Genomic DNA, 25,395 nt, shown 5'->3' with positions numbered 1-25,395 from the left:
TGTGTGGGTGTCATAATTCATTTCAGTCTTTTTATTATCATAATTAAAATTAACTATAGGGATTTTCCTCTTCTAATTTGTGGACTCAGTTGCTTATACAATGTGCGCTAAGGCTTAAGTGCTGAAGAAACTCATGTTGGAGGCTTAATGGAATGAAGCAGTGGAATGCAAGGGAATTAGAGTTTGTGGTTGGAACAAATGGTTTGGTTGGGAATGGATATCAGGAGATTATTGAGGAGAATGAAAGACAGCAGCAGTGTGGTAGGAGGAGTGCAATTAGTGAATGTGTGGGATGAGTTTGAGGGACAAGCAGAACTATATAAGAGGGATGGACTGCATCTGAATGGTTTTGGAGTGAGTCATCTGGAAAGGCTGCTGCTGCTGGGAGGGAGCGTAATGAATGATGTAATTATCAATTATTAATGGAGATGAGAATGTGAGAACAAGAATGCAAGTTGGACAGGCAAACAAGGTGGGGCAGGGAGCAGTGTAAGGAGAGTAGATTCTGAAAGCAGTAATGAATGCATTTATGGAAATAGTCAGCACAGGAATGGAATGGCCTTGAATACATGGTGGGGTGACTCTGAGGGGGGGGGTATACAGGACAAAAGGTAGCAGACAAGAGGAAATTGGACAAATCATAGAAAGGGCTGGTCATAAACCAAGAAATGAATTGTTATGCTTATTTATGAATTCCAGGAGTATCAGAAATAACAGAGATGAAATTGTTACACTGACTGAGTATATTTGCCTTAAATTAGTTCAAATGAGTGAAAATGGTTGGATAAGAATGATATCTTATCCAACCATGGAATGATATCTTATCCAAATATCATTCCATTTCAATTCCTTGACAGGAATAGAAATGGAAGGATATGATGTTTTCATGCAGATAGGAAGAGCAAGATGGGAGAGGGAAATGCTTCTGATAATGAGAAATTATGTCCACACAAGGTTAGATATAAGGGGAAAATGAGATATGTAGCTATATGATGGAAAGTTGTGAATAACTACGAGAAATAGAGCAGATGTGATATTGCAGGAGAATTTCCATAAATGAGTAGGAAAGTGAGCAGAGCTATCAGTTTAATATTGAAAAGTGTAAGGTCAATTTCATAGACAAGGTTGGGATGCAGCATATACAACTAATAGGAAAATTTTAAAGGAGGTGGAAGAGATGAAAGATTGTGAATGATGGTGGACAGAGATTTGAAGTTTAGGAGTCACATTGCTAAAATTGTGTATGCAGTGTTATACTTTTTTTAATGGCCTTTAATTGACTGCTCACATGGCAAGCTGGTAGCTAAATTGAAACAGATGGGATGAGATAATAAACTAATGAGTTTGATAGCTGATTGACTGTCAGATAGATATTAGCATGTTGTGTATGAAGGAGTGGTATTCCAAAAGAGGAAGGTCAGTAATGGAGTGCTACAGGGATCTGTTTTGGTACCATTACTGTTTAACTTGCACATTAATGACATTGGGACTGGCTTATCTGAAGATGTGCAACTGTTTGCTGATAATGCAAAGTTGGGAAGAACTATGTGAAGTAGAGCAGATGTTGTGGCCTTGCAGGAGGATCTCAATAGACTATATGATTGAGCAAGTGAATGGAGTTGTCAGTTTAATGTTGCAAAGTGTAGGTTTTGAAATTTCATAGGCAAAGGTTAATATGTAGAGTATACCATTAATGGGGAAATTTTGAAGGAGGTGGAAGAGATGAGAGATATAGCAGTGATGGTGGACAGAGACTTGAAGTTTAGGGCTCACATTGCTAAATTTGTAAGAACATTACAATGTATAATAGCAATAGTGAGGAGGACAGTGACATGCAGAAGCAAAGGGGGTTATGGTTCCTTTTTATATAAGGCATTCATGAGGCCATATATGGACTACTGTGTGCAAATTTGGTTGCCTGGTTTTCACAGGGATGAGAATGTATTGGATAGGGTCCAAAATAATTTTCAGTAAGTCAGTGTTAGGTCTATGGAATGTCAGATGTGAGGAGAGAGAGAGAGAGATTGAGGGAATGCAACTTGCATAGCCTTGTGAATAGGAGGAAAGGAGATATGATTGAGACATATAAGCATGTGAGGAATCATTGCCATATTAGTGTGGAAGAGATTTTTCATACAGTAGAGGAGACAAGAATAGAATAGAATAAGAAGTTACCCCTGGAAGCTGCATACAGAGGATGTGTGAAGAAAGGGATTGAGAATCAGGTTCTTTACATGGAGTAATTAGTGATGGGGCTGCATTGCCTGAGAGTGTGGCGAGTGCAGAAATTGTGAATGGGTGTAAAACATGGTTCATTGACCATTTTGCATGAGAGAGTATGGACCTAACACAATGGTTCCTTTGACTCCATGGAGGTTGGATGCGTTAATAATAATAGTAATAATAATAAACAATAATAATAACAGCATTGAGAATGGATTAAAATCTTATTTAATTCTTTCAATATTTTGTCTCAGTCAGTGAGACACCTTGAGGGAGTACAAATGAAACTTGTAAAACACATACATAAGCTGTGAATCATGTGGATGAAAAACCATAGTCCTAACTAGGTAGGCATATCCTCTGTGGACACATTTGAACAGCCTAGAATGTAAAGTGGGATCTCAAAAGTATTAGTGTTTTCCATATTTTGGAAAGCTTTGTACAATCATATTTGTTCAGCTCATGTTGATTTCTGAGGGCAGGTGCAGATTTTAAAACAGTCTTTCTGTTCTAAATTTGCTGCAATGGAGCAAGGTGGTTTTCTTCTGATGCCTTGAGTTGTATATAGAGCATAGTCTGTAGACCAGATTGATCATAGTTGTGATGCCAGATGTATTTTTATAGGCCAACTTGCAGTTATAGTGAACTCTATATGCACCACGATCTGAGAGAGAAGGGAATTAGTTCTTAGTGGATCAGATAAGTGTAGTTAGTTAATTAAATGGGGCTTTAAAGGTGTACATTGATTAAATTTTTTTTGAATTCTGGCTACTTATTCTTTATTACTTTATTATTATTATTATTATTATTATTATTATTTTGAGTTCTAGCATCCCCAGATATAGGGAATGGTAATAGTATTACAAAACTCCTTCTGAGGAGAAGGTCATGGGTTAGGGAGGATTGATAAATCAATAAATCAAAATGATCACCTTGAAGAAGTAGAGGACTTTGTATACCTTGGATCACACATCTCAGATTCCTTAACAGGCATTAAAACCAGAAAACAGAAAGCACTGCAGTTCCACAGAAGTCTTAATAAAGTATGGAAGTCGAGCCTCATCTCAAAGGAGACGAAGATTCATCTTTACAAGTGCACTAGCCAGCCTATCTTTCTGTATGGCTACCAGACCTAGAACATCTCAACAAAAGCAGCAACCAATATTATAAATAGCTTTGGAACTACTTGTCTAAGAAATATCCTGGATTACTCCTGGGAAGACCACATTCCCAACTCTACTATATTAGATGAAACCCAGCAAAATCTTCTAGCCAGCACTGTTTAAAGAAATAACCAAATAAAAGGGATCCTCTATGCCCCTACAGATGGAAAAAGAAAAAGAGGCAGACCCCGAACTCCATAAATGAAATATATCAGCAATATTCTCCCCGTTTCCATCCAACTCTCTGCATCAGAGATCCTTCACTTAGCATATGACAGAGAGGCCTGGTTTTCCTTCGTGTCATAATAACTTCCAAGTCCTATCTTAGTGTGCACAGACTACTTATTTGTTTTGATTGGTTTCCCCATTTATAATTGTAAAATTATAAATAAATGATGATGATGAGTAGCTGATGCCATTAGACAGGAAGGTGTAGTGTATATGATTGAGTTCTACTGTAAGAGAGGCCTCTTTGGAAAAATGATTATAGGCTCTATTGATTAGAATTTTTTTTCCATATTGTTGAGTGTAGAAGGGGGGGGAATGATGATGATGAGAAAGTCTGTGAATGTATCTGCCTGCAGGAGAGGTTGGATTCTAGGATATAGACTATTGAGGTGACTGAAGAAAGCATCAGATGTGTCTTGGCCATGAGGCCAAACAGAGAAAACATCATCAACATGTATTAGCCAGATAAATGGTTTGAGAGAGGGCTGAGTCAAGAGCTTGTTTTTCAATCTACATGAAAAAATTGTTGAGGGATGCTTGTGTTGGGTAGAGAATCCATAGAGGTGTATCATTTGTAAATTTTGTTCTTCCAAGGGAAATGTCTAGAATGGATAGCAGAGGAAAAGAGATCTGTGATATGAAGACTAACACTGTATCATGCAAGCTTTTGAAAGCAGATATGACAGAATAGAGTGTTTGATCCTCATTTCTTCATCTCTTTTCTGGCCATTATGCCTGTTTTGTAAGATTAAAATCTGACTTTCCATGGGAAAAAAAAAAATCCTTTCTACCTCTATAAAAGACTAGTTAGCTTTAATTAGAAAAACCTGGTAAAGTTTCTCCATGGGCTGGAATTCAGGTCTTTCTGGCCAAAGGGCATCGTCAAAACTAATTGAGCTGTGAGGACTCTAGAAGTTGGGTACAAATTATTACTATTATTATTATTATTAACATCACACCTCCATGAAGTCATAGATTCATCATGGGAGGTACACACTCAATACAAAGCTCATCCAAGCATGCCTTAAACTGATTCAATATGCCTACATTCACAACACACTCAGGCAGTGCATTTCACTCCCCAATGACTCATCATGTAAAGAACCTTCTTCTCACTCTTATGCTCAAACCCTACTTATATATCGATAGTTGTGGCGGGTACGAATGAATTGAAAGGAGATAATTTTTTTATGAGAGAGGACTTGAAAGTATTGTTAAAGGTAGCAAAAGAAAAGAGTGACAGAGTTAGAATGGTGAGTCCTGGTGCAAAATTTAAGGATGTAAGTGAGAGTATTAGAGCGCAAAAACAGAGGGTGAAAGAATTGATAGTTGTGGTGGGTATGAATGAATTGAAAGGAGATAAATTTTTATGAGAGAGGACTTGAAAGTATTGTTAAAGGTAGCGAAAGAAAAGAGTGATAGAGTTAGAATCGTGAGTCTGTTGCCACAGTATGACAGAGAGGAGTTTAGAAGGAGGGCCATAATCGCAAATGACATTATGCACAGGTTATACAGACGGTGTGGTGTGGAATTCGTGGATATGTGGAATGAGTTTGATGGGCAAAAGGATGGATGGCCTGCATTTGAATGGATTTGGTGTGAGGAGACTGGAAAAAGTGTTGCTGAATGAAGTGAAAATGAATGTGCAGAACCAGGGAAACTAGAACTACCAAGGAGGGGGTAAGTGGATATGCAGACTTCAGTGAGACAGCTGAGTGTAAGAATGTATATAATGTACCCGAGCCACTACTAAGGACAAAAAATTGGAATGGGATAGTTAGAATAATGCATCAAGATAGGGCTGGGACAAAAGGGACCACTGCATTTCATGTATACTAATGCCAGGAGTATTAGGAACAAGAAGGAAGAATTTTTGGCCTTGATTGGCTCTTCCTGGCCACAGTTATTGGCATTAGTGAAACATGGCTGACAGAAGATGATATAGTTAGTGGGATAGAAAGTATAGGTTATAGTGTGTTTAGGAGGGACAGAGAGAATAAAATGGGGGGAGGGGTGTTATTGATAATAGCTAATGAACTGCAGCCAAGGAAAATTGAAGTTGTATCACAGGATAGTGAAAAGAGCTCATTTGAGGCTATTTGGTGTGAGATTGAGACTGGCAGAACAAAATATACAGGTGGGTGTTGCTATAGACCAGGTGATGGAATAGATGGTGGAGATAGTATGCATAAACAAATTGATGAAATGAGTGGAAGGAGGGTAATTATTATGGGGGATTTTAACTATGGTAACATTGATTGGAAGGAGGAGAGGACACATGTGAGGAAGGAAATGGATTTTATTCAATTATTAAGGGATAACTATTTGAAACAGCATGTAATTGAAAATACTAGGGATGTGAGAGTGCTTGACCTGGTAATAGCATCTGAGAATTTGACTGTAATGAATATGATCATGTTGCCACCTATTGGTGAGAGTGATCATATGGTCTTGAGCTGGGAGGTGGCTAAGAGTGTGGAATTTTCAATTAAGACAGGATATATGTGGAATTACCATGCTGGCAAGTATGACAAGCTTAGGAGATTGCTTGGATCAGTGCCATGGCATGTACAACTGCAAGGGCTGGATATCGATAGAGCATGGGAAGTGGTCAAGAAGCATTTACAGGAGGTTATGACTGATTGTATACCTAGGGTCCGAATACTAAAACAAGTAGTGGTTAAATGGATGAATAACACCATTAAGCTTGAGCTGCAAAAAAAGAAACAACTGTGGAGGGAATTTAAAGACAGAGGTGACCTGCAGGCATACGAACGGTATAAAGTGCAGGCCAGAAGGGTAATGAGTGTGGTAAAAAAAGCAAAAGCGGATTATGAAAGGAAACTAGCTATGCAAGCTAAAGAGAATCCCAAACAGTTCTTTCAATATGCTGCAAGCAAAAAAAAAATTGTACATGGCAAAATGATTTTAAGGAATGATGATGGTAAGGAGGTCACTGAATAAGTCGATATAGTGGAGTTACTGAGCGAGCACTTTGCAAAAGTATATCATCCAGGTGGTGACATTGAAAAAATGAAGGAACCATTAGTTTATATGGGAATTATGATGAATGGTTCTGATGAACTGCAGTACAGTTCCACATTGGTGGAACTGTACTGCAGGAGATTGATGAGGCCAGGGACTTTGGAGTCTTGGTGGATATGGAGATGAAGTTTAGGGGAGCACATTGCAAAAGTAGCTAAATCAGCTCATTAACTCACTTGGTTGTTGAAAAATACTTTGACGAGCAGAGACAAGCAAGTTATTGTACCTCTGTACCAAACCTTGATAAGACCTCATCTCGACTACTGTGCCCAGATTTGGTCACCTAGGTTCCTTCTTGATGGGGAGGAGGTGAAGAGGATCCAGAGGCGAGTGACTAAGATGATAGCAGATCTATGGAATGAACCATATGAGAAGAGGTTGAAGATTTGTGGGTTGCAGAAATTAGTTGATAGGCGGAAAAGGGGAGATATGATTGAGACATTCAAATTGCTAAAGGGTTTCTATAGGATTAATTCAGAAGATATTTTTGAGATCAGGACTGGTGGTGGGAGAACTAGGAGACACTTATGGAAGCTGAGCAAGAGTGTGGTTAGCAGGGGTGTTAGAGCTGGATTCTTTACTTTTAGAGTGGTAAATGAGTGAAATAAGCTGCCAGAGTCTGTTGTGGGTGCTATAACGGTGAGTGAGTTCAAGGCAAGGTAGATAGATACTGTGAGAATGTCGTATAGTTGTATGGACATCATGTTTTGGGCCTCCCTCGATGAGTCTAAGGACTCCCTGGAGTCGCCCCTAATAATAATAAGAATAATAAATTTCTGTTGTTGTTACTTTTTGGACGTTTCCTCACGTGGATCATCTTCAAGGATGGTACAGTCACATTTAAACTTGGCAACCCATTTCTTAATTGTCGAATACAAAGGAGAAGAGTGTCAATAAAGGTGTCAATAACATCAAAATAAATTCGAATGAATTTCTTTTGACGTTAAACCTTCTTTTACAAAGAGTTTTATACCCACACGATACTCAATTTTATCCATTTCAAGGGATACGGACAACATGTTTGTTTCAGACAGCTGTATAAAAGAAACTACTTGATATAATAACTTGCAATTTCACATGATGGATGCTTATGACAGATGCACCAACTTAGAAAAAAAATCCTTCCGATAGTATTGCCATCTGTGGTTGAGGCCAAGAACTTTTCAGACCGCCTACGTATATGTATCTGTCCTGTATACAATGCATTTGTCACCTTTGATCTCACTTTAACAAAACCATGCAATAACCACAGAGAATACTGGTGTTTTCAACCTCTTTTTTGAATGATTACTTCTCACCAATCTCTCTAGTACATCTACCAATATCCAGATATACAGATATACAGATTAGATACAGATGTTTCTCTTATTCCAATGATTTTGGGGTGAACAAAATCAGGGAAACAATTTCATCTCCATCTTCATATTTCTGATACTTCTGACATTTGCCACTAAAAACAGCAGTTCACTTTGAGGTCTATAACCAGTCCTACCAAATCCGCTTGTTGACTGTGATTTTCCCACCACACCCGCCCTTGCACAATCACCTTTATCACCACTTACCACATACCTCTTTAACTTCCTCACCTGAAGGTGAACTGCTGTGTTTATTTGCAATTATTGTTATATAACACCTCTGTTGAGTGCAAGGACTCAGAAGGACACCCTATACTGCACAACCACCGTCTACTCTACTTAATTCACATATCTGCATACTACACAATTGACTATGAATTAGCAGAATGTGTTGTGAATGCTAGGAGTGTAAATCAGTTTGATACTCAGTATAACAGGTATACTGGCTGCTAAGTTAGATCTTTCACAATCAGATTGTTGACTCCATAGAAGTCTGTTGTTAATAATAATAATAATAATCTGGTGTGAACAATTTTTTATGCATTAAAGTGAGACTGCAAAATTACACTAGCACTTAATGATATTGGATAATATTGACATTTAACTACATGGTATAAAATAATCCTACAAACTGTAACAGTGATAAATTTCAAAAACAGCACTTTGATTATATACTATGTAGATAACTGATGTTACAAGAAATTGCACCATTATAAAAGAATCCTAGAATAAACTTTTTTTCAAGCTCATGATAAAATGACATATAATGAAACAAGTAGTGTATTGATCTAATGATCAGATTCCTAATTTAGCCTGGTAATTAGCTTCTCACACATACACTAATTACGTTCACATTTTATATATGGGAGTTATACCAATGATTCCCACATGGCAATTTTATCAAAAGATGTTTTATTAACTTCTTATATTTCACTGAATTTCAAAAATCGACATCATCAAAGCACAAGACAGCTTGTATACATGACAGTGAGTGTCACATATACAAGCTGTGTTGTGCTCTGATGATGCTGATTTGAAATTCAGTGAAATACAAGCAGCTAATAAAACGTCTTTTGATAAAATAGTTTGTTTGGTGTTGTTAATACTGTTAAAAATAAGTCATGAATAACCGTCAACCTAAGCTTATCTGTTTGATTAATAATTCCCACATGTATATTATTATTATTATTATTATTATTATTATTATTATTATTATTATTATTATTATTATTAAACAAGACCTCATGGAGTCAAAGATTCATCTGGGAGGTCCTTTTATTACACACTCATCTCATCATACCGGGTCTTAAACACACTCAAACTCCCTGCAGACACCACACTCTCAGGCAAGGCATTCCAATCATTCACAACTCTGCACGAAAAAACCTGCCTCTCACTCCCCTACTCACATCCTCTTTATACAGTTTCTAGGGATGACCTCTGGTTCTCCCCTGATCTCCCACTATTCTCTGTAGAACTTCTCCACCATTGATCTTATAACAACCCCTTACCAACTTGTAGGTCTCTATCATATCTCCCCTCTTCCTTCTCTCCACCAGATTCTGGAAATTACATCTTCTCAATCTTTCCTCATAATCAACATTCCAGAGGTCAGAATCTACCTTAGTCAGTCGCCTTTGGACCCTTTCCAACATCTCTTCATCCTTCTGCAAACCCGGTGACCAAATCTGGGCACAATAGTCCATGTGTGGCCTAATCAAAGCCTTATATAATGGAACAAGAATCTCCCTACTTCTGCATGTCAGTGTCCTCCGCATCATTCCCAGAAGTCTTTGTGTGGTCTTCACAATTTTGGCGATGTGTCTCCTAAATTTAAGATTCTTATCCACTATCACCCCCAGATCTCTTATTTCCTCTACCTCCAACAATATATTCTCACCAAGCATAAATTCTGCATCCCATCTTTGTTTTCCAAATTTTAAAACCTTACATTTTGCAACATTGAACTCACATCCCCATTTTCTTGCCCAATCACTCAATTTATTCAATTCTTCTTGCAAGGCCACAACATCTTCACTACTCTTTATGGTTCGTCCCAACTTTGCATCATCTGCAAACAACTGAATATCTCCATCCAAGTCTTCGCCAATATCATTAATATACAAGTTAAATAGTAATGGCCCTAAAACAGACCCCTGATGCATTCCACTAGTGACTTTCCTTTTCCTGGATATCGCACCCCCATACACAACTTGTTGATACCTATCAGATAGCCAATCTCCAATCCAATGCACTAATCTAATATCCAACCCCATCTGCTCTAGTTTGACTGTCAACTTATCATGAGGTACTCTATCAAAAGCCTTTGCAAAATCCAAGTATATTACTGTGTATCCTTCTCCTCTGTCCTAGGAAGCAGTCACTTTATTGTAATAAGTAAGTAGATTACTAATACATGACCTCCCTTTAGCAAATCCATGCTGTCCATCAAAGATTATACCATTGTTATCAACCCAACTCTGGATCCTAGTTCTCACAAGCTTCTCCAATGACTTAACTACAACACCTGACACACAGATAGGCCTATAGTTTGATGCTTGAGTTCGATCACCTCCTTTATGAAGTGGCACAATCTTGCCCTCCTTCCACTCCTTAGGAACTTGACCAAGTGCAAGACTCGTATTAAAAAAATATGTCAATGCAGGTGTCAACTCTCTGGCACATTCCTTCAGCATACGTAGCGATATATTATCAAGTCCCACAGCCTTATTTATATCTAGTTTACTCAACTCCCCAAACACCTCTTGCTGACTTACAGTCGGTCTCTCCTCCCCATCATCAACTGCTCTCAATCTTTCCATGAAGTCACATTCACAAGATTGAAAGATCTTTATGAACTGCTCATTAAGTATCTCCACCACACATTCTGCAACAGCTTTCTTTATACCATTTCCTCCAATCAGTGTCATCCTTCCATAATCATTCTTTCTTTTGCTGGCTACATATCGAAAGAACTCCCTAGGATTCTTTTTGGCTTTATTAGCTAACTGCTGTTCATACCTCTCTTTAGCTACTCTCACCAACCAAGTCACCCTCCTTGCCTAGTCTTTGTAGACCTCATGAAATTGGTTATTTGTGTATGAATGCCCTCTTTCTCTGTATCACATGCTTTATCTCGTTATTCATCCATCTCACACCTGCCTTATTTAACCTTCTCACCCTTGGAATACACTTAGACATTGCATCTACTAGATAGTTTTTGAAAATCCCCCAAGCTGCACTGATCTCTTTTACAGCTAACTCCTCATTCCATGCCACACCCACAAGCTGTCTCCTGAGCTCTTCATAATCATCCCCACCCTTGTAGTTCCACATATACCCTTTTCTCACAGAGGTAGTCACACTGCTGGCAACCACCCAGGTAATCACCTCATGGTCACTCTCACCAATTGGTGGATGATTTAACACCTCATTTATAATTACATTCTCTGATGAGATGACCAAATCCAAGACCCTCAATCCTCGCGTGCCCTCTGTTACATACTGTCTGAGATAGTTATCCCTCAAAAACTCAAGAAATTCATTTTCTTTACTTCCGGTTGCTATCTCATCATTCCAGTCTATATTGCCATAATTAAAATCACCCATAATGATCACCCTTTTCTTATTTGCTTGGATAATTTGACTATACATTTCACCATCACCACCATCCACATTACCTGGTTCTATAACGACATCTCACCAAGTATTTGATTCCATTCACCTCTATCTTACACCATACTGCCTAAAAACCACTGGCCTTATTTCCCTCTTGCATCACTACCTTGTATGGACATAACTCTTTCTCTATCATTAATAGCACTCCCCTCCCTTTTTACCCCTTCTATCCTCACGAAACACATCATACCTCTCCATCTCTATTCCTGTCAGATTGTCGTCCTCATCTAACCATGTCTCACTTATTCCGACAATCTTTGGGTGAACAGATGCAATTAGTGCAACCATTTCATCCACTTTGTTTCTTATACTTCTAGAATTGGTATACAAACACAACAGCTCATTTCTGGATCTACAGCTAGTTCCACTGATACCACTCACTCGATGTGATCTCTCCATGCTGGACTGGGGCTATTTCCCTTTCTGCTTCATTTTGGAACCCTTTGCAATTCCATCTGTTTCCTCTTGATCCCTGGTCATTCCATTTCTTTCCTTCCTACCCATGCTCTCACCTCTTGTTGGAGCATCCACCTATCTCACGCTATGTACCCCTGTCCACCCTGAGCCTCCCCATTTCCCTGCTCCTCTTGCACACCCATTCTCTCATTTTCTATACTCATACCACTCACTTCCCCATTCACATCCACTTCTTCAATCTCTCCTGTCTTACTCTCCTGTTCTTCCACATCACTCCCCTCTCGATCTGATTCATTCTCTCTATTCACTTCTCTACCTTCCAGCAGCAGTCTCTCCAAGCGACTCACACCATAACCACTCAAATGCAGTCCATCGCTCCCATACAGCTCACTTCGTCCCTCAAACTCATTCCACACATTAGCAAACTGTACTCCCATCTCCTCACACATTTCAGCCAGAATATCGTTCATAATCCTTGCTCTCTCCCCTCATTTCACCACAATCATACCTAGGCAACACACTGACTACCCTTCCTGTCACACTATTCTCTTTTATCTTTCCAAGCAGCCTCCTGATATTCATTTTACATGCTCTTTGTTCTCTCTCAAATCACTTGTACCAATTAATACTATTAACTCTTTTGTTTGCTTCCACCTCATATCCAATGCCTCAATAACTCTACTCATTTTACCGCCTGGAAAACATACCTTGTGCATTTTATCCTCTAGCACACCTTTAATAATGGAGTCGCCATACAACGCCACTCGCTCATCTTTCGTTAACTCTTTCATGCCATCATGATTTATTTTAATAGTTTTGACCTGAATTCTCTTAATTTCATTCCGCATCCATTTCATTTCTTGCCTCATCCAATCCAATTCACTTTCCGAATCTCGCGACACATTCTCTCTATTATTAAATCTTTCTAACTTTCTAACTCTTGACCCCTTCTTCTCACTTTCACTCTCATTTATCTTTCTTTGTTTCCGTACTTTCGGACTAACATGCATCCAACTTTCACTATCATTCTTCTCACTTTTACTCTCATTCATCTTTCTTTGTTTCGGTACTTTCATTCCAACATGCGTCCAACTTTCGCCATCATTCATTCTTTTTTCGCTATCATTTATTCTTTCGATTTTTTTTACTTGCAGTTTCTGCATCACACCATTTCTACTTTCATTCGTTCTCTCAATTTTGTTTCTTTCCGCCTCATTTTCGTCCCTTTTAACATCCATTACAGTTTTCAAATCGCTCTTTTTCTTTTTTCCTGATTTTTTAACATTTTTTCGTCTCTCTTCCGCATTATCCTTCTCTTTCAAACGTGCACTCGCGACACAATCGTTACTAACACTTTCTGTCATCAATTGCATATTTGCATTCATCAATTCCTCGTTCAGGTCACACTTCCACACACCCTTCTTCCATCCGCACTAAACATCCACAAATCATTTATGTTATCGAAGGAATACATATAACAGACCTCACACTTAATGAAACGACTGAAATCTAAATTACAATCATGGAATGACAATGCCGCCACCATTTTTTTTTCTCTCTGCAGGTTACTCGGTCTAATAATAACGATTTTGTAATTTAGTTTAAGCAAGAAAAATCCCCACACTAATAATACCGGTAGCGCACAACGTTTACAGCCGTTCTTACTCAACCAATTACGCATATATACTTAATTATTCCTAGTATAACTTATCTGAATCAGGAGCTCTTCAAATCGCGTCCGCTGCACTTGGCTCACTAGCACCCTCCCCATTATTAGTATACTATGAATACTATTAGTGTACTATTAGACCTAATCTTACCATAAATACTTGTACAACTTCTGCATATCCCCACACTGCCCAGAGAATTGTGTGAGTCCAGTTCCACTAGTGGCAGTGCGTGCAGCCAACATTCATGTGTTTATCAGTAGAGAGAGTTGTCTAGCTTTACTGGTTAACATGCAGTGTGGAGATTATGAGTATCATGTAGTAGCACTTCACAAGGTTGGAATGTTGCTGCCTTTTATTTTCAGCACACTAAAAACACTTCAGATCAGTAGAATGTTTGTGTATTGGACTATTGACCATTATAACGATACAGAAGATGTATCTGACTGCCAATGAACAGGCCAACCATGCTGTGTTAGGATGCAACAGCTTGTGACGACTTTGAAGGTACACGTTGCCATAATTCTGTGAGAACTCAGGAAGTGATGTCACAAGAGATGAACATTTTGCAGAGAATAATGTCACGCTAGCTGATGACCTGAGGTGAGAGCCTATTGTCATTGTCATTTAGATTTGTCATTAGATTGTCATTTGATTTTATCACCCTCTGCTGAGGGTGATAAAATCAAAGGCACTTCTCCAGTGGTATGCAAAGAACAGACACAGAGATATCCTCTTCACAGATGAGAAGATTTTCACCATTGAAGAGTCATTTAACCACCAAAATGATTTGGTATATGCCCCACACAGCACATGCTATAGCACCCAAGATTCAGAGAGATCATCACCCCTATGTCAATGATGGTTTGGTGGGGTGACATATCAAGAGGTATTCAAGTTGCATTTCTGCAAGAAAATGATCAAAATCTCTGCCAAAGTGTATAAAGACCCTGTGCTGGAATCTGTGGCATAGCCCTTCAACACCTTGTTTTATGGTAGGCAGTGGACCTTCCAACAAGACTCAGCCCCTGTACACAAGGCAAGGACCACACAGCAGTGGTTCGAGGCAAATGTTCCTGACCACATATCAACGATCACTGATTGGCCATCTGGAAGTCATGATTCAGATTGTGGTTGGAGCTTGAGAAAGTAGCCTGCAAGAAATGATACCCCAGCATCAGCAGCCTAAAGCTGTATTTGGAGTGAGCAGTGGCAGCATTTCCATTGGTTGTTGTGTGTGCTGTCATCAATATTGGCCTCACAGACTTCAGGCATGCACAAAGGCAAAAGAGGGACATTTTGAACATTGAGTGCTGCTATATATGTTGTTTGTATGTGCTGAAAGCTGTGAATGATTTACTAAGAGTCTAAAGGTTTATGCAAGCTGTAACAGTATTTAAAAGTTTATTAATATAATAAATGAGAGTGAATATAGAACATATAACAGAACTGAATATAGTGTTGTACTACATGAGTTTTACTATAGTGTAGTACAACACTATATTCAGTCCTGAAGATATTTTCAGGTACAAACTTTGTTTACTCTCACTGGGATAAAGGATTAAACTAAATTTATTATAGTCTAACCTAGTGAAAAATAAACTTTCAAAAGTTTATTAAGTTGTAACAGTATTTAAAAGTTTATCAAGTTGTAACAGTATTTATGACTAGACTGTGTAAATGCAAAAATTATTTTGCAGCATTTATTTTCTACATTGGTTTAAATTATTGTTGTGCTTTTTAAATTTAATCAGTGAGTATAGCTGAGATAATTTTAAATTATTTTATTCTTTAAATGATATATATATATATATATATATATATTTGTTTATTTATTTTAATGTCTCATTAATATAGGAAAGTGTAAACAAAAACCATACTTTCAAATAAAAAATGGCCAACTAAAATCTTGGAGTAGTGCTCATGGAAGTTTTGCAACATATGAATGTTATCAAGGATTTAGAAAACTGAGTGATGGAAATGTGCATTGTAACTTTGGTACTTGGAAAGGTGTGCCTCCAGAATGCAAAGAGAGTATGTATGTCATTTTTCATGTTTTTTCTATTTTTCAGAAACTATGATTTAGAGAAAAAAAATTTATATATGAAGTTTAATTTCATATTTAAAGTTCGTAAGGATTTTTTCACTTACTTCAATTCTTTTTTCCTAAGATTTTTTATTGGTGAATGGAAAGAAATAAATTATATATATATATATGTATATATATATATTAGGATAACCAAGTTATTTTATAAACTTGGTTATTTTAACTCCTAATCCCAAGTAAGCAAACAATTAATTTTGCGCCTGAAACAAAGTTCAAGTCTAAAGATGTTACAAAACCAGGGCAACTCATTGTAAAGGTGGCTAAAGATCTGATCACTATTCTTAGTATTTTCCCATAATGTAAAGCACATCTCACTAAGAATAGTGATCATAGCTTTACCCACCTTTACAATGAGTTGCCCTGGTGTTGTAACATCTTTAGACTTGAACTTTGTTTCAGGTGCAAACTTAATTGTTTGCATACTTGGGATTAGGAGTTAAAATAACCAAGTTTATAAAATAACTTGGTTATTAATGAGAGGTTGGTTGATTAGCCTATAGTACATTAGTACCATATGTGGGTAGTGGGTTGGGAAAGGAGAAACTTGTGTACATTTGATTTAAAAGACTGTATATTGTATTCCTTGGGAAATACATCAGTGGAAAGACTGTTCCACTGTACAGCAGTAGCAGGGATGAATGAGGAGGAAAAGAAACTTGTTCTGTGGGCTTCATGGTGTACTGTGAAAGGATGTTGAGCAGCAGTTGTACATGTTCCAACAGGCTTAGTACTGATTGGGGTAATGATTGATGCTATTTCAGATGAACATTTGCTATGGAAATATTTATAGAATACACAAATTGCAGAGACAAAACGTCTGTATGAAAGTGGGAGGGGGGGTGAGTTGGTAAGAGATGGGTCATTTATCAATCTAATTGCTCTCCTCTGTATTGAGTCAAGTAGTCTGAAGGAGCTTTTAGGAGCCCCACTCCAAATGTGAGAGCAGTATTCAATAGCTGGGTGGATTTGTGGTTTGCATAAGGTTAACAGTTGAGCGAAAGAGAAATCCTAGTTTTTTAGAAGTTGAGGATGCAATGGTTGTGATGCTAGGAGAGGCTTGATGTCAGAGTAATTCCAAGAAGAGAAATCTCTTCTTGGAATTGGAGGATGGCTTGGAGATCAGAAATGAGGGCAGTGGTGGTTGATGTTCTGTAGGTTGAGGTGAGTTGTGTGGAGTCAAGTTTATCAAATAAAAGGGAGGAGTGCAATGTGCTGTCATCTGCAAAACTATGTATTGGATTGGAGGCCAACTGAAGTAGGTCATTGATATATAGCAGGAAGAGGGCTGGTGAGAGGACAGAACTTTGTGGAACCCCAGCATTAATTGAATGGTGAAAGGATAAGGAACAATCCACTATCACATATAGTGTACATCCAGACAGAAAGTTGGCAATCCAACTACAGAAGTCCTTAGACCAAACAATGGTAATTGCTCAGTAAGTCTTTGTGCCAGACCCAGTCAAAAGCTTTGGAGACATCAAGTCCAACCACTTGAGATTCACCAAACTTCTCCATAGCATTTGTCCAGAGATGGCTAACTTATGTGATCAGATCTCCTGTTGGTCAGCAGTGGACAGTGGTCAGCAGTTGGACAGCCAGTATAGATGGAATCTATACTGGCTGTCATTTATTAGGTGGGTGTCTTCAAGGTAGTCTGGAACTGATGATTTTTTCCATTACTTTAGACAGGACTGATTTGAATGTGATAGGGCAGTAGTTAGACAGCGGTGATTTGTTGCCCTTCTTGAGAATGAGTTGAATATAGGCCAATTTCCAGGCTGTGGGATAGATACCAGTGGAGTAAGAGAGCATATACAGCCAACATAAGATAGGAGTCAGTTCTGGTGCACAAATGTTCAGGACAATTGGAGGAATGCGGTCAGGGCCAGGAGACTGTTTTGTGTCTAATTTGGACAGTATTTTTCATCTAGAATGGGTTGGGGACATTTAACATTGTCAATTATGCATGCACTGGAAGCAAAATGTGAAGCCAGGAGATTGGCTTTTTCTGTTGAGTGATGATGCAATAGAGCCATCTGGGTATGATAAGGATTGGAATAGTGTTGGGCAGAAGTCACAACCAATTGCTTTGACAAGAGAACAAAGGGCTCAACTGCTGTTCGGACAGGCTTCTAGTTTCCTGCTTTTTTCCTCTTTCGAACTCTGTTTTGGAAGCATTGATAGTTTTTTGCATCTATGTCGGGCTTGAGTATAAGCTCTATAGGAGGATGAAGTTCTTGATTTGAGCCAGCTATGGTGTGTTTGATTTTTCCTTTGTACAGCCTTGGTACATCTTTTGGAGAACTGTAGTTCAGTCAGAGCAGGGCTGGCCAACCTTTGGTAATCCAAGGGCCGCATTTAAAAAAAAAAGATTTACCCGAGGGCTGCATCATAATGTGTATATCTAGTAATTTGGTGAGCAGCAGTGACACAACCTCGATAGCTGAACAAATGACCAACACTAATCACATGCTCATGTTCCCCGTGAGTGCCCGGAGCATGCACGTTTCAACAAAACAGTATAAGAACACTTCTTTGATACATCTAATATTTGAAAAACACATGGTATATAGTGATGTAAACACACCATATAAAATTAATAACATCGTGATTATCAATTACTGATAGAATTAAAATATCTAGTATGCATTTGATTCAAAGTGTTATTTTATTTTTTTCGCTCATGAAAATCAAAACCCACAGGCAGGCCACACAAAATCGCACTGTGGGCCGCCTGCAGCCCACAAGCAGTGCTTTGTACAGCCCTGAGTTAGAGAATGGCAGTTCAGAGTAGTGTGGGAGGGGGAATGTATATTTTCATGCCAGTGAGGATTACTTTGGTGATAAGTTTGGTGCATAGATTTGGGTTGGAAGGCCAGAAGCAATAATCCAACCATGGGAATGAGGCATAGAAATCGCATAGTCTGTCCTACATGGCACTGTTTTAATGCCACACTACTCTTGTATGGAAGTGGTTGTGTAAGCATTGTTGCATGGGAGAGGAGAGGAGTTGAGCACTACATTGTTGTCATAATTACCTAGGGGAACCCACTATGCTCACTATGTATTTGGAAGAGTTGTTGGTAAGGAAGAGCTCTAGAGTGTTTGGGGAGTGGTTTGAATTATCTGGTATTCTGGTTGGCACATTAACAAGTTGTCTAAGGTCGTGGGTGATAGCAAATATTTCAGCATCTCTGCTTACAACTGAAGGAGGAAAGTCAGTTGGTGTTGTGGACATTAAAATCTTCCAGGAGGATGATTTCACTGTTGGGAAAGTGGGACTGGAAAAAATCAATTTTTAAGGAGAGGAAATTAAAGAACTTAGAGTGGATGATTCACATTAGGGGAGCGATAGAGACAGCAAATAAATTTGACTGAGTGGCGAAGGGATATTTTCAACCAAAGAAAGTCAAAGTTGGGCGATTCTAGGTTGGGTGCTCTCTGGCAAGGTATGCCAGAGCAGATGTCATCATTGGGTTGAAAGGAGTTAAAGAGTGTGTAGTTTGAAAGGTTAAGATGAATACTGCTGGGGGAAGGCGAGATTTGAGTTTCTCCCAAAAAAGAGTAGGTGGAGTTTGGTAGAGTAAAGATAGTAGTGGACACTATTAAGGTTGGAGTTGAGGCCACAGATGTTGATGAAGTGGATATGCAAGGTTCTGTGAGGCATATATTTGACTGCAAGGGTCTTGCACATTTCCTATGCAGGGTCTGCATACTGGTCTCCATGGTGGCTACTAGTGGCATCACTTCATTTTTGCACTAATTTAGCATATTTGTAGTCTATGATTCAGTTATTTTCTCCATTGTGGCATTTTTCTTCTAGTTGTTTTTGAAGATGATGACTTTGTTCTCTCTGGTCAAATGTTAGGTCTGGTTGAGCATGTATGTGCAATGCCGACATTTACACCTGTTGATATTCATTACATAAAAACAAACTAGAGAATCTTTACTTAAATGCCTTGAATTTTATTTTCAAATTCAAGGCATTTAAGTAAAGGTTGACTTAAAGCCTTTAACTCTTTTAAGCGTTTAACATTATTCAGTGTAACAGTAGAATTATATTGCCATATCACCCCATTGGGGGTGTATATCAGGAAACTGATAATGATTATGAAGTGGTATTGGAACGGGCTCAGAGGCAAATGTGTATAGTGGATGAAAGGTTGAGGAGATGCAATTTATAGTCTAGTGGGTAGGAGGAGGAATATGATAGAGATTATAAGTTGGCAAGGGGTTCTTATCAGATTAATGTTGAAGAGGTTTTCATAGTAGAATTGTAGGAGAAGACAGGAAGGGCAAGAGGTTGTCACTGGAAACTGTTCTAAGGTGGGTGTGAGCAAAGGCATGAGAAGCAGGTTTTTTGCATGAGAGTGTTGAATAATTGGAATGCATTGCCTGAGAGAGTGTGCTATCTGCAGAGAATGTGAATGTATTTAAGGCACAATATGATGATATGTGTGTCAGATTGTGTCCTCTTACAATGTCTTTGACTCCATGAAAGTCTGGGGATGATAATAATAATAATATCCTGACAGGAACAGAAGTAGAAGAGTATTATCATAGCATACACATTACTTAAGTGATGAGTTGTTTTCTCTCAAAGTAGAAAATTTGAAATGATTAATGGTTTTGAGAGTGTATGATGTGAATTGGAGTTGGATAGGACAGAATATTTAGTAAGATTTTGCTATATGCCACGTCATGCAGAAAATAATGAGGAGAAAATGTTTAGGCAGATTAGTTTAGTAGGTGTAAAGTGAGTCATTATGGGAGATTTTAACTAAAGTAATATAGTTAAAATATACAGAGGAAACAACATACACTAGTAGAGAAAGGAATTTCTGGAATTCTTGAGAAAGAAATGATTTAGACAACATGTAGGTGTATACATGATCAAATACAAGGATTATGAGTTTTGGATTTTGTCCTAGCATCAGAGGTACTCATTGTAAATGAGATCTCATAATCTTCTTTTGATGAGAGTATCCATGTACTGTAGTGTCCAAAGAACTAATTGTCTTTGATGGCACAAATGATATGAGAGGCAAAAAGTATTCTATGAGGAAGGATGTAAAGGAGTTCTTAGAAGAAGCAAAACTGGAGAGAAAGAAGATGGAGATTGTAAATCTCCTGCCATCCTATGATAGAGGTGAACTCAGGAGGAGGGTGTTGGTAGCAAATAAATCAATGAGTTCAGGTTGTGAAGAAGGAATGATGTAGGATTTGTGGATCTGTGGTCTATGTTTGATGGAAAGAAAGCAAGTGAGTTTGTGTGAAGGCACCCATGAGGTGAGTGAGTGTGAGAATTACCAAGTAGGGTAGTCAGTTCAGGAAGTAAAAGTAGGTGGGGGCCTAAAGGGATGCTGCAGTTTTATATACTAATGCCAGAAGTATCAGAAACAAGAAGAAGGAGTTTTTGGCATTGATTAATGCAACCTCACCAAAAGTTATAGGCATTAGTGAGACTTGGCTAACAGCAGATGATGGATGTAGTTACAGGAATAGAATGTGAAGGATTTGGTATTTTCAGGGAAGACAGAGAAGATAAGATGGGTGAGGGGTACTGCTGATGATAGAAGATGAGCTGCATCCAAAAAGAATAGGAGATAGGTGGGAAGTAGCAGTTCATTTGAAACAGTGTGGTGTGAAATCAAAGCCAGTAAGACAAAATATACAGTTGGTTATTGCTATAGGCCAGAGAGTTCCACAAATGATCTGGAAGACATTCATTGGCAAATTAGTAGTAATTATTATGGGGGGGGGGTCTATATCTTCAATTATGGAGATATAGACTGGAAGAAAAAAAAAGCACATGTCAGGAAGGAAATAGAATTTACGTAGGTGGTCTGAAAAGTTCTTGGCCTTGACCATAGATGGCAACACTATTGGCACGATTTTTTTTCTGAGTTGGTACATCTGTCATAAGCATCCATGTTAAATTGCAAGTCATTCTATGAAGTAGTTTGTTTTATACAGCTGTCTGAAACAAATGTGTTGTCTGTATCCCTTGAAATGGATAAAATTGAGTATCGTGCAGTTATAAAATTCTTTGTAAAAAGGGTTTAAAACCAAAAGAAATTCATTCAAATTCATAAAAGTTAATGGGCACTCTTCTCCTTTGTGTTCAACAATTAAGAAATGGACTGCCGAGTTTAAATGTAGCCATACCAGCCTTGAAGATGATCTGCATGAAGGACATCCATAAAAGTGTAACAACACCAGAAATCATTGATCAAGTGCACGGTATGGTATTGGATGACCGGCAAGTCAAAGTGCATGAAATTGCTGAGACTATAGGCATTTCAAAAGTACGTGTAGGATATATTTTGCATGAAGAATTGCAAAAGAAAAAGCCTTGTACAAGATGGGTGGCGCCCTTGCTCACAGCAGATCAAAAATGCACTCGCATGAAATTCTCTGAGCAGTGCTTGGAGCATTTTAACAAGAATAAAATTGATTTTGTGTGTCGATTTATTACTATGGATGAGACTTGGATTCACCATTACACACCAGAATCCAAACAGCAGTCAAAACAGTGGACAGAAGCCAGTTGTTCAGTGCCAAAGACAAAGTCGGTCCATTAGCAGGAAAGTTCATGGCATCTGTGTTTTGGGATGCTAAAAGCATTTTGTTTATTAATTATCTTGAAAAGGATAAAACAATAACTGGGACATATTATTCCGTTCTTTTAACCAAATGACGAAATAATTCGTGAGAAAAGACCCGGTTTGCAGAAGAAAAAATTGTCTTTCATCAGGACGATGCGCCTGCCCACAAAAGTGTTTTAGCAATGGGAAGATTAAGGGATCTGCACTCTGAATTGTTGGAACATCCACCCTCTTCCTCAGATTTGGCTCCCTCTGACTTCTATCTCTTCCCAAAACTAAAACTCTTCTCTCTGCTGGTCAGCAGTTTTCTTCGAATCAAAAGGTGATTGCAGCTGCAGTGGGGTATTTTGCAGATCTTACTGAAAACCACTACTGGGACAGGATAATGGTTCTGGAGCATTGCTGGAATAAATGTTTTAGTCTTAAGGGATATGTTGAAAAATAAAAATAATTTTTAAATTATAAATTCATTTTTTTCATTGTTAGACTGAGAACTTTTTAGACCACCCTCATATATACTTGAGAGTTAATTACTTGAAACCTAATGTGGTGGAGGAGTGTAAGAGTATTGGACCTGGTCATAGGATCAGCAGAGCTATCTGTAACCAAGATGGCCACATTATGTGATTTTCTTTCTTGACTACTTGTATTAGAAACTAATGTGTGGCCACATTATCTTTGATTGGCAAAAGTGACAATGCAGAAAGTGACTTGGCAGATTATAAAATATGAGGAATATTCTGTCAAGAAGTGGCATATTCATGCTTAGGAGAAAGCTTGAATCTGTGACATGGAATAAAACACTGCAAGGGAAGGATGTTAGTAATGCATCTATAGGAAGCAATGTTAACTGTATACCTAAGATAAGGAGAGTTAATCAGATAGGAGTTAGATGCATGAATAATATTATTGAGCTGCAGAAAAAGAAAATGCTATAAAGAATATATAAGGAGAAAGCTGACCAGCTAACTCATGAACAGTACAAGGTTCAGGCAAGAAAGGTGACCAGGATGGCAAGGAAGGCAAAATCAGATTATGGGAAGAATCTAGCCAAGGGCTGAAGGAAATCCCAAAGAGTTTTTTTTGTTACATGACAAGTAAGAGGAAGAATGACTATGGAAGATTAACCTTAATGAGTGATGATGATCACAATCTGACAGAAGCCGATAAAATAGTTGAGTTACTGAGTGACCACTTTACAAGGGTATAGCATCAATTGACGTTACTGCTATAACAATGTAACAGGCGCTGATGTGGGAACAGGGGTGGATGAATTGGAGGTTCTTAGGATATTGCAGAATCTCAGTGTGAACATCTGTGGGATTAGATGTGATATCAGTTTGAGTTTTGCAAGAATGTGCAAGGAAACTGGCAATGCCTCTGACAAGACTCTTTAATTTAAGTCTCAGCTCTGGTAGAGTTCCAAGGGAGTCAAAAGAGAGCAAAAACCTCCCTTGATAATTGATGTTCTAAGACTGCAGCAGAAAATTATAGACCAATCAGTATCTCAGGAGTAGTGGTAAAAGTACTGGAAAATTGGTTATAGAGGGAATTCAGGAATGGGTGGATAAGAATTTGATACTATGTGAGGAGCAACACGGCTTTGTGAAGGGATGGTCATGCCTTAGTAATTTACTGACTTTTTTATAATAGAGTAATAGCTGAATTGGATTAAAAGAATTTGCTATATGATGATTGTGCTGAATTTTGCAAGTGCATTTGACAGAATTCCACATGAAACTCTGTTGTGTGAATTAGAACAAATTGGGATGGATAAGAGGGTGGCTTCTGGACAGATGTCAAAAGTGGTATATGGAGTGACAGAATCAAGGCAAAAACAGGTGACTAGTGGCATGCTGCAAGTTTCACTGCACTCCAGGAAATAAATGAAGCTAGATATTTTTGGGTGGTGGTAGACAGATAGTTAAAGTTTAGAGGACATATTGCTTAGGTAGCCAAAATGATTACTTGGTTGTTGAAGAACACACTAACAAATGGAGATAAAGGAAGTTGTTATTCCTTTTTATAAGGCCTTGATATGTCCCCATCTGGATTACTGTGCTGAGGTCTGGTCTCCTGGATTCTTGGGGATGCTGAAGTGGTGGATAAGATTCAGAGGCAAGTGACCAAGATGGTGAGTGGTCTGTGAAATGTTCCCTGTGGCGATAGATTGAGTGTGTGGACTGCAGAAGTTGATTGACAGAAGAAAAACAGGGGATTTGATAGAAACATTTAAGTTGCTTAAAGGGTTTTATATGATTGATGTAGGGGAAATGTTTCAGCATTTGGCTATAGTGGCCAGAACAAGAGGTTATCCCTGGAGGTTGAATAAAGATGTAGTTAGTAGGAGTGTAAGGACTAGATATTTTGCTTGTGAGTTGTGAATGGGTGGAATGGGTTGCCAGAGCCAGTTGTGATTGCTTTCTCTGTTAGTTGGTTCAAGGAGAGGTGTGATAGATTATGTGGATAGTTTTGGTCTCCCTCAATGAGTCGTCAGGCTGCATGCAGGTGCCTGTACAACAACAACAACAACAACAATAATAATAATAATAGTCTCGACTGAGAAAGGAATGTATATGAAATTATAAAGCATGTGACCATATAGTAATCTCTGAAATCAGCTTGATGTAGTTCCTTGGTGGATGAATTTGAATGGGAAAGATATCAGCAATTTGTGGAGTTATGTAAGAAATATTTATCAGGAAATCAGCAATGGCAAATTGCATTCTTGTTGCCAGAATGCAATTTGCCAACACAGGACCTGTGTTGCTAGAAAAGTGACTGGTATAGTAAGGAGTATGAGAAGAGACTAACACTGCAATCTGGGAAATCCTAAGGAATTCTTTCATTATCTGGTCCACAGAAGGAGAAATTATTGTGGAAGAATGATGTTAGATGGAAATT

General features: G+C 38.3%; 1 protein-coding gene across 2 annotated transcripts in view; it reads left to right on the top strand.

Moving 5' to 3' along the window:
- Window positions 1-25,395, top strand: part of LOC150098729 (complement factor H-like) — a 601,741-nt gene that overhangs the window by 171,945 nt on the left and 404,401 nt on the right. For both annotated transcript variants that reach the window (XM_090405340.1, XM_090405339.1), the window contains exon 8: window positions 15,634-15,810. In XM_090405340.1, the coding sequence (XP_090261466.1) occupies window positions 15,634-15,810 (177 nt within the window). The remainder of the gene's footprint in view (window positions 1-15,633; window positions 15,811-25,395) is intronic.

Source organism: Typopeltis vanoorti, chromosome 15, assembly GCF_054136105.1.
Source record: "Typopeltis vanoorti isolate ZY-2024b chromosome 15, IOZ_Tvanoo_1.0, whole genome shotgun sequence".
Classification (NCBI taxonomy): domain Eukaryota; kingdom Metazoa; phylum Arthropoda; class Arachnida; order Uropygi; family Thelyphonidae; genus Typopeltis; species Typopeltis vanoorti.
This window is presented reverse-complemented; position numbering and strand designations above follow the sequence as displayed.